Below are 10,961 nucleotides of genomic sequence, written 5' to 3'. Positions count from 1 at the left end.
TTTCCAATTCTGTTATTCTAATATTCTGTTTTTCTGTTATATTTCTTAGCAATAATTTTTGTCTCTCATAAAATGCAAAATTTGGAAGAGCAGTCTATCTGACAATATCTGTATTAATTACTTAAACTTAAAAAATATGAACATATTCCTGCAAAGTAGAATTATGCCTTTCAACATAAAAAATATTAACTCAAATGTTTGGAAGTTCATTAAAAATCAAGCTCAGCACCATTTGGTAAATCACAGCATGGAACTGTAAATCCTATTGCCTACTATCAGCACTAATTTCTCACTTATCTCTCTTATCTTTTAGCTTCGTTTATTTCTGAAAAAAGTCCATTTCAACAATAGTGCTGGGGAAGAAATAGCTGTCAATGAGAATGGAAACCTGGCAGCAGCATCAACTTGATTACTTTCCCCAATCGATCCTTTAAGAAGATCCAAGTTGGACAATTGAACCTCAGAGTTCTCAGAAGGAAGACCTCACCATTAATACAACTGCCATTGTATGGAATCCCAAATTTAAGCAGGTGAATTTTAAAAAAAACACCTAAAATGGTGATATTTTCTCAATTTCTGGAATTTTAAACAAGTAAACTCAGAGTGGTTCCAAGGTCATTTGAAATCTTCCTAATGATGTTAGAACAATTTTGTATCCTGGAAAAATGAAACAATTCTACATTCTACATTATACTTTCAGATTGTGGGGAAAGAGAGCTTTGCTGGCTGGGGTTATGGACCTTCTGGGTCCAGAGGACTTTCCCACTAATGGATTTATCTGACTGCTTAGTCGATGGTTGAATCAGTTTGAGAAACAAAGCATGAAAACGGTCAGCACATCTATTTACCACTTCAGCCTAACCTACACATCCCATCTCCCTGGAGTTTTGCAGGGCAGGTTTCTCTTGCCACTCACAGTTTTTCCTTCCCATTGCCAATTCAAAAATCTGGGGACAGCTGCTGGCCATTTTGATATAGTGGTTTTTTCAAGTGATGTGCTTTGAAAAACTATAGTAAATTTCCTGCTTTACAGAAGTGAATAGCTTTTCAGAAGGCACTGATGCTTATGCATTTTGAAATACAGGCAAGATTGGACTAATGTGCTATCCCATTTTATTGCTCATTACAGAATAGGAGAAATTAATTGGACATCTACTAAAACTGACCATCACCCCAAGTCTTGCGCTCACCACACCTGCATTTACTTTCCTGATTGGCATAATTTGTTCTTGTATGGTAGCCTCTGAGGTGGGAATGCCCCCTTGCACATCTCAGAAGCTGCATTCTACTGCTAGTGAAATGCTTTGGATATATGTCAGCTTGTGCCAGGTGGTTGATCTTATATCTTCTTTCTTACCTTCTCTGTCCACCGTGTTGCACAGACATCTTATGACAAATGATTATGGGCACCCATTCTGCTTGAATTGTTCATGTAGGTACCTGCTCTCCAGCTGCTTGTCTTGCTGGTTACTCCAGTGACTTTTCACCTTGCCTTATAGTGTTATGATGCAACTCCTTTTGTGTGACAGTGGATGGTTGCTGTTGAAATTCAGAATTGTGTAATGTTGGTGGCCTTGTGATAAAATGTGGTTTCTAGGTATCCCAAAGATGCTTTTTCATGCAGCGACTGGACTTTCTTCTTTTTCTTTGAAGATATTTCACTTCTCATCCAAGAGCTGAAGAAGCTTCTTGGATGAGAAGTGAAACGTCTTCAAAGAAAAATAGCAAAGTCCAGTTGCCTTGTAAAAAAGAATCTTTGGGATAACCATGACCTGGATAACTGAGAATCTCCATAGACATTTAGCTCTAGTTTCTAGGCTTCCATCTTCTGTGTTTATAAGTACATCTAAAAATCATAATTGCCTAGCTGTTTTTTCTTCATTGTGAAATGTATATTAGGGAGGATGGAGTTCAGTATGGTATGAAAATCTGTAAGTGTATTTCTCTTGACGATGACAAATATCTCATCCACATAGCGGCACAGAATTTAGGTGTGTAGTTCTGAAATGAATGGTGTTCTAGTTCACCCAGGACTGTTTCTGTAATGATTCTGTCATGGTTCCGACAGACAGAGACAAATAAAGCAGAACTCCAAGGATTGAAACTTCCTCAAAGAACATGTTATTAGTTACAAAGTGTCAGCATGGTCAAGAGTGAAACCAAGTCTGGATACATACATAACAATTCCCCAATAAAAAGTTAGAAATCCCACCCATAAAGCTATGCAAGCAACTATTGCTTTTTCTTGGATGAGAAGCAAAACGTTTTCAAAGAAAAACAACAAAGTCCTATTGACTCATAAAAAAGCATTTGGGATAACAATGACCTAGATGACTGAGAATCTCCGTAGACATTTAGCTGTGGTTTCTAGGCTTCCATCTTCTGTGTTTACAGATGGTAATTGCCTAGCTGTTTCTTCCTCCATTGTGAACTGTATGTTGGGGAAGATGGAGTTCAGAATGGCACGAAAATCTTTAAGTGCTTTTCTCTTGATGATGACAAAAATCTCATCCACATAGCAGCATCAGAATTTAGATACGTAGTTATGAAATACATGGTGTTCTAGTTCATGCAGGACTGTTTCTCCTGCATGAACTCCTGACATTCATCAGATGAGGAGCCCCAAACTCATTGGTAGCCTCACACTGCAATGGACAAGGATACACATTCAATTTTCAACTTTTAAGATTGTTGGACAAGCAGGCACAAAAACAGCCAGGGAAGTGATTGAAGCCTGGTCCCCTTGTCAGTCATTAGGAGTGATGATTTACATTTAGCCTAATACTTAAAAGGTGAGGGCTGTGCAGCACACGCTAATGACTTAAAAGCCAGCCATCAACATCTAAAAAGCCACTTACCACAGGCACTATAAACACCACACACAGAACAGCACATACTGTGTTAGAGAGAAGTTCCTAGAAGATGGGCTCCAACACAAGTCCAAAAGCTTGGAATACAACTCGGGTCCCAGAGACCGACCCAGATTGGATCCTGCAATATTACCCTGGGACACACATATTGGCCTTCATTTGTGACTACATTTATTATACATGGAGAAGCAGGACACCATTCTCCAGTGGCAATGCAACACAGAGATAATTGAAAAAGGACGGCAAATGCTAGGCAGGAATATATTTGCTATCAGCTCAAGGAAGTGAGGAAGACTAAATATGGATGTCATTCCCAACCAAAATTCTTAGAAATTCAACATTTCTCATATAAGTTTATTTCTTATTATTTGTCAAATTAAGACAGCTCATTAAGTTTGTGAGAGAGTCTTCTATGACCATCTTCAGGACTTTTCAAATTCTCTTATGTATGATGTAGGAATTGTGAAGGGACTTTTATCCAAATTTTCAATAGCAGTTAGAAGATTGTTCAGATGTTTACCTCTATTCCGACTAAATCTAGCAATCAGTTCTAGAAATTCAAGAATTGAAGAACTTACAAGTAAATGATTGCTTTAGGATTTATTTACAGAGAATGACTGCTGACTGATTGAGTAAAAACCAGATTATAATTCTTCTTAATTATTTATTCTTCCCTTTCCCATTAGACACCACCTTCTGCCACCTGTGTAGACAGTTGCTATCCTGGGTACCGGAAATTAATTAAGGAGGGGAAACAGGTTTGCTGTTATGACTGTGTCCAATGTTCAGAGGGAAGCATTTCCACCATGGTTGGTAAGAAAAAGAGATCTACGGTAATATCTCTTTAAAAATACATTTTTCTCTAATCAAGTTTGGGTTTTTTAATATAATTTCAAACACAAGAATAGATTGATTGGGATCTCTCACCTGCCTTGTTTTCTTTCTTCTTTTTTTAAATAGAAGCTTTTCTTTATTTAGGTGTGTAATCATATCTCCAAGAAACATAGCATATTAAATAAACTTTTAAAAAGATTTTCCTAAGGCACAATTTTTGAAAGAGGTTTATTTTCTTTATATGAAGCCAATTCTAGTTATCAGATTTAAGTGGTAATATGGAAACTTGCTCAGAATGCAACCATACATTTATGTGTGAAGATTCCAAAAACTGTTTCAGCAAGGAATAATTGTTAAAACCTAGTATCAATTAAATGTGTAGAATTTTTAAAAATCTTATTTATGGTTCTCAGATTCCAAGCAATGTGAGAGGTGCCCAGAAGAACAATATCCAAATGAGAAGCATCATCACTGCATTCCGAAAATTATCGCCTACTTATCTTACAAAGAATTCGTGGGAGAAATCCTGACTAGCTTTGCTGTTTCTTTTGCTGTAATCACAATTTTAGTCATGGGGACATTTATCCGCTACCAAAATACTCCCATTGTCAAAGCCAACAATTGGGATATCACCTGCACTTTGCTTTTCTCACTCCTGCTGTGTTTTCTCTGCTCTTTCTTCTTCCTCGGATGCCCAGGGATAGTCACATGTCTCCTCCGGCAAGCAGTTTTTGGAGTTGTCTTCTCCATCGCGGTATCTTGTGTGTTAGCCAAAACCATCACTGTGGTTCTGGCCTTCATAGCCACAAAGCCAGGGAACCACATGAGGTTGTGGGTAGGGAAAAGACTGTCTGTCTCAGTCATTGTTTTTTGCTCACTTATTCAAACAAGCATCTGTGCTGTGTGGTTGACCATTTCTCCTCCTTTCCCAGAGTTGGACATGCATTCCCAATTGGATGAGATCTTAGTGCAATGCAACGAAGGCTCAGAGATCATGTTTTATGTTGTGCTGGGCTACATGTGGCTTTTGGCCCTCATCAGCTTCATAGTGGCCTTCTTTGCCCGGAAGTTGCCCGACAGTTTCAATGAAGCCAAACTCATCACCTTCAGCATGCTGGTCTTTTGCAGTGTTTGGGTCTCCTTTGTGCCCACCTACTTAAGCACTAAGGGGAAATCCATGGTGGCTGTGGAGGTCTTCTCTATCTTGGCCTCAAGTGGTGGCTTATTAGGTTGCATTTTTATGCCCAAGTGCTATATTATCATGCTGAGACCAGAGCTGAATACCAGAGAGCAGCTAGTTAGGAAAAAGACTAGTGTGGTTTCAAGTGCAGCGTAAATGCTGCCCTAATTCCTAATTTGGCTGAAGACAACATAACAGATGATTGGTCAAAGAATTTTATTCAGGAATAGATGTCTCCTTCCATTTTTGAAAGCAATAACATTTAGACTTGTATACAGCCCCATAGCAATTTCAGCACTCTCTGCACAGTTTACCATGTAAGCATTACTTGCATATTACCCCCAACAATCTGGGTCCTCATTTACAGGTTGGAAAGCTGAGCGAACCTTGAGCCTCGTCAAGATCAAACTCCAGGCTGTAGGCAGACTTTGTATGCAATACTGTCTTCTAACACTATGCCACCAGGGCTCTTAATGTAAGAAACTTCACAAACACATAATAACAAGGAAAAAATGTGCACTATTTTTTCTGGATGAAGACATCTTTGTCTTCGATCAATAAATTGAAAACTACATTCAGAAATATAGTGGCTAGGATGTCCACAAGTAATCTTATTTATTAAATACGATTTTATCTTCTTTATATTGAATTACAATAAAATGCTAATATGATTTATAGTCATGTATTTATTGGTGTCCTCTTTCCAACACATTTTCTTTTTAATATCATATTTTAAATTTCAGGGGATGGGGATTAGATTCAAAATTTTGGAAACAGCAAATGCCTCAGAATGCTACACTCTATTATAAAAAAAGAGCTATAAAGATATAAAGCTATATAGCTTTTATTAGTGATATTGCTAATAACAAATCACTATTTTGTTGAAATGCCCAGGAAGAAAATTTCCTCAAGTACAGAAGTAATTTGGATGGCCTGACTTTATAGCTTCACAGCTTGATAGCTATATTTTATTCAGGAATAGATGTCTTCTTCCATTTTTGAACGCAACAACATTTAAACTTGTATACAGCTCCATAGCAATTTCAGCACTCTCTGCACAGTTGACCATGTAAGCATTACTTGCATATTGCCCCCAATAATCTGGGTCTCCATTTGCCACTAATTTGTGACTCCTTGAGTTTCAGTACAAATATAAACATGAAGCTGGAGAACAAACATCTTAAAATCAGTTAATATATTTTTCCTCTATATCAGCAGTGTCAAACTCACAACATCACCTGACATGCCATGACATATTGTGACTTTTTTTCCATTGCCGGCAATGGGGTGGGTGCGGTTTTGCTATGATGCATCTGGCCCAGGGGCTGGCAGTTTGACATCCCTCTCTATATAATGACATTAGCTTTTTTTTTCTTTTAACAACCTTGCAATCCCTTGCATCAGGGTGGAGTTGGGGCAACTAAATGGAGCTCAAGTGTTTACTGGCCAGATGCCCTTCCTGATGTCTATGCAGAGTTCGCAGCAGACAATTATTCATTGTGCCCAGAGAGAGAAATATCTGCCACTACACATAGGATCAAACCCACAGCCTCCTGATTATGAGAAGGGAACTCTACCTCTAGGTCACTTCACCCCTCAATGACATTAGCTATTTAGTTGTAGAACATCTAAAATTGTAGAACATCTTTACATCTCTCCTGTGCTTCTACTTTATCTTTTAGTAAGATGCTGAAATCTTCCATTCTAAGATGTTAAAGACAAAATGAGTGTTTAAGTGACAAAGTGGAAATATGTGTCAGTATAGTTGCATTCTCCAAAAATAAAAAGAACAAAAGAAGAGATAATTATTCTTTATATTTCTTCAAAAAAAATCAAACTAACAACTGACAAATACAGTGGTACCCTAGTACTCATTGTTAATTTGTTCAGGGTAGCATGATGAGGACTAAAAACGACGAGTACCAAACAATGTTTTCTCATAAGGAATAATGGGAGCCAATGCCAAGACGTTCAAGCTTGTGCATCAAACAAACAATGAATACCAGCACAAAATTTTCATGTTGAAATGTATTGACTACCAAATTTGATGAGTTTGAAAGTAGTTGAGTACCAAGGTACCACTATATACTTTACTTCATTTATTCATTCATGGAAACTAATTCCTAAGAGAAGGGAGTGGTCAAACTAGCACTTTGCTGCTATGCAAAAAATTATACAAATATATCTGCATGGTCACTAAGCTTTTGAGTGATAAAATTATGCTGGTTTATTTTAATGTTATTATTTCTATTGTATTTAATGCATGATTTACTATGTATATGCCATTTTTAAAGCCACTGAAATTTCTGGGTTTCTTTTTTCAATTAAAGCAATGTAAGAGTTTGGAATAATATAAAGCAAGGTGCCTACCTAATATACCTCTTTGGTTGCCATTTTAAGAAGGTTTTTTTTTTTTTAGAAAAGCAATGACTATAAGACCAACCTGATGGACCTATAGAAATATGGTTTAGTCATAGTGAACCTAATTTCAAGCTGAAAGAAGAATTGCCGTTCCTCATCCTTCACAGAGGATGGTGAGTTTTGATAGCTGACCAAGCCTCTTCTTTTCCACTGCTTCAGGCAACGATGCATGAGATCCCTCTCTCAAAACTCATCACCTCTTTCAAAGTGAATCAAGATCAAAGCCTTCCAGACAACTGTTCAGCCACCACGATAGAGCAGTAGTCAGCAGCTCTATCTGTCTCTTTCAGCAATGAACAGGAAAAAAAATGGAGACAGGAAGTTGCCCAGGAATCCAGGGGGAGGGACCATCCACATCCAATTTTAATGAGTTAAGTAGCTGGTGCCTACAAAGTGGTCTCCATTCTCCACAGTTCATCCAATTGCTCTTTTATTAGAACAGAGTTCTAATAAAACTACAGAGTTTCTTTTTCCAATATGACCATTTCAGCAAAGCGATGAGCAGAAGAAATAAGTATTTTTTATGAATTAGGAGGTTGTGAGATGAGAAGGGAGAATTTATCTGGCTATTAAACTATCTCTTCTTCCTTTTAACCAGCATTCTTTCTTTGGATAGGGGAAAGCAAGACTCAGCTCCCCAAATCTGTTATGATCCCAAGATCATTTCTTTCTTGCTTGATGAGAGTAGCGAAGAAACGGGTTTGGACCATAACATTTCATCAACTGGAAAAATAGTTGAATAGCTTTGGGAAAGGGGTTTGCCTACCTCATAATTGTCAGAATTAATTAATTAAACTTCTTTTTTGGGGAAAGCACAGAACACTTAAACACTTAACAGTTTAACTTTATTGTTAACAACTTCATGAGGCTCAGTAGGTTGCATTATGAATCACTCAGATGATAATTATTGTAATCTACAACCTTAGTTATGCATAAAACCAACAGAGACTCTCTTTCATTGTTGCAGACAAAGTGCTGTGATGCAGATGTGCCTGCACTGCTGTGATTGGAGCCAAATTCCTTTGGCATTCAAAAGGACTCACATACTTTGCCATGTGTTTCTACTCTCTGTCCTTATCCTCCAGGCTTCTTTCAGCAAGACCTTTAACCCCATGTGTGGTGACAAAAGACATTTTAAGCTTAATTTCCCTGCCCTCTCCAATGATATAATCGTTGGAGAATTTGTGTCTACTATATATCCTGAATTGCCTTTTCTCCACTTTATGGAACACCCAGAAGGATCCTTGCGTGGAAAGCAAGTACTCTTTTGAAAGAAACCTTTCAGGTTTTTTTTAATGTGATTGAATTCAAGAGATTCCCATTAAAATTTTTCCACTGTAGATGAGAATCAAAACTGGTTTAGGCATGATTCTTATTTATAAATCTCTGTTAGTCAGGTGCTAGAATATAGCTGTTGAATGTAGCCTTCCTGTTTTTTTCATGTGGCTGTTGCTACACAAGAATTAATCTGATCATAAAAAAACTCCTAAGTTTAATTTTAACAATATTGTTCCTCTATTTTTTTATTTTGTATGCAAAAAGAAAAAGAATCCTTGTTAAAAATATCTAGCATGATATTTTATTAAAACTTATAAATATATATCTATGATTCTCACAATATATAACGACGTCATTAGGATTTTATCATTTATTCCTTAGTTGCAAACACTTCTATATACCAAGACTTTTATTTTAAATAGATTATGGTTGCTTGAGATTTCTATTTATCATGCAGTATGTCTCCTTAGTACTTTAAGGCATAAAAAGGTGGGTCATTTTTAAATATATGAGTGTGATCAAATGTTACAGTACATTTTGAGTATTTGGATTGTCTTAACAATTGGCACAATTCATCAGTTTCTGCCCTCCAATTTCATTGCTATGCTACACATAAGAAATAATCCTTTTAATTGCATTAAAACCCTGTTTTAAACTTCTCAAAGTATGATGCATAGATGACCACATGATCCTCAAGTGACAATCAGACATTCCACCTCAGCTCCTCATTCCATTCTTTCCTCACTTCTGGAATATCTCAACTACTGAAATTTAAGAATGAAGGTTTTATTCTTTTTTAAACAATGCTTCAGAATATGGGTGCATTCTTCACTTCTCTAATACTCATTAAAGCAGACAAATACATCATTTATGCAAAGAGAAAAGCATTATCAAAGAAGTCTATCTAAATCCAATCCTTGTCACATTCTAAGATTGTAGAACTAACTGAAACTCTTTTTGCAGGCCGTTGCCTAAAAACCTACAGCATATCCTAGCCTTCAGGTTTGCCATTCAGGAGATCAACATGAATGAGAACTTATTACCCAACATCACCTTGGTCTCCAAGATCTATGACAATGGTTTTCAAGCACTGAAAGCCTCTGAGTACCTTTTGACTCTTTTCTTTGTTGAAGGCCATTGTCCCCTCAATTACAGGAGGGGAAAGGAGGAAAACATCATGGCTGTCATTGGTGATCTCCCTTCCCAGAATACCATACAGATGGCCAACATATTAAATGCCTACAAAATTCCACAGGTAGGTATCCGGGCTCACATAAATGCACAAGAAAGGAAAGAGTGGTGGTTAAAAGTGGAGAGAACCCCTCAAAAACAGCTGCAATATTGGGGAACTGATTTGGGGTAGTTTTTATTTATTTATTTTCCCAGAGAAATGTAATGCATCAATTACTATTACAACCACAGTAATTCTTAATAAGCACAAACATCATATTTAGTTTGTAAGAAATGGTTAGGTATCATTGTTTCTGTCTTCTTCTTCTTCTTCTTCTTCTTCTTCTTCTTCTTCTTCTTCTTCTTCTTCTTCTTCTTCTTCTTCTTCTTCTTCTTCTTCTTCTTCTTCTTCTTTCTTTCTTCTTCTTCTTCTTCTTCTTCTTCTTCTTCTTCTTCTTCTTCTTCTTCTTCTTCTTCTTCTTCTTCTTCTTCTTCTGGTGTTGAGAGAGATACAAAATTCTGGTACTTGCTCTTCTGGTGGACTCAACCATTGCTAATTGATGCTGTAATAATATGTCTGATATTGTGTCTCCATCTTCTTGGTGTGCCTCAAGTTCTTTGACTTTCTCCTCTTTCTGTAAATGCCACAACAATGTTAGATACATTTATCAGTAAAGCACTAGTTATCTTAGCCTTATAATATAAAATGCCACATGAATACTCTCAGATACTGTCAGGTCCTTAATGAATAAAGCTCCTCTCTTGTTACTCATTCCTCTCTCCTCTCTATTTCTCGTTAGTTTGTCTTTTGCCCTACACACAAATATATTACCAGGTTTTCAAAAGTTCCTTGAGAACCTAAATCCATTTCACTCTAAAATGGATTTCCTACCTGCATTCTGGGGTGCTGCATTTACCTGTTCATTTCCAATGTACAAAATGTATGCATCAGGCAAAGGAAACTGCACTGGGAAAGAGGATCTGCGGAGTCTCCCTGGAACTGTCTTTGAAATGGAGATGTCTGGCCAGAGCTACCACATTTACAATGCAGTGTATGCTGTAGCACATAGTCTCCATGCTATGTATTCATCCAGAGCCGGATAGAAGAGAATGGGCAATGGAGAGAAGTGGAATTTGCTGAAAGTCCAGCCTTGGCAAGTGAGTTATAATGCCTCCTACTTTAATGGGAATGTAGCCATAATAACATA

General features: G+C 37.1%; 1 protein-coding gene across 1 annotated transcript; it reads left to right on the top strand.

The window, feature by feature from the left end:
• Window positions 1-3,314: 3,314 nt before the first annotated feature.
• On the top strand, window positions 3,315-4,986 carry LOC120312186 (vomeronasal type-2 receptor 26-like; the record flags this gene model as incomplete). The annotated part of the gene is made up of 2 exons (XM_039352550.1): window positions 3,315-3,450; window positions 4,118-4,986. Coding segments are annotated over exons 1-2 (1,005 nt in total), but the record flags the coding sequence as incomplete, so codon positions are not given.
• Window positions 4,987-10,961: the final 5,975 nt, after the last annotated feature.

The sequence above is a fragment of the Crotalus tigris genome, unplaced genomic scaffold, assembly GCF_016545835.1.
Source record: "Crotalus tigris isolate CLP2741 ecotype Arizona unplaced genomic scaffold, ASM1654583v1 scf7180000018440.263527, whole genome shotgun sequence".
Taxonomy (NCBI): Eukaryota; Metazoa; Chordata; class Lepidosauria; order Squamata; family Viperidae; genus Crotalus; species Crotalus tigris.
Note: the sequence above shows the minus strand (reverse complement) of the source record. Positions and strands in the feature narration are given on the sequence as shown.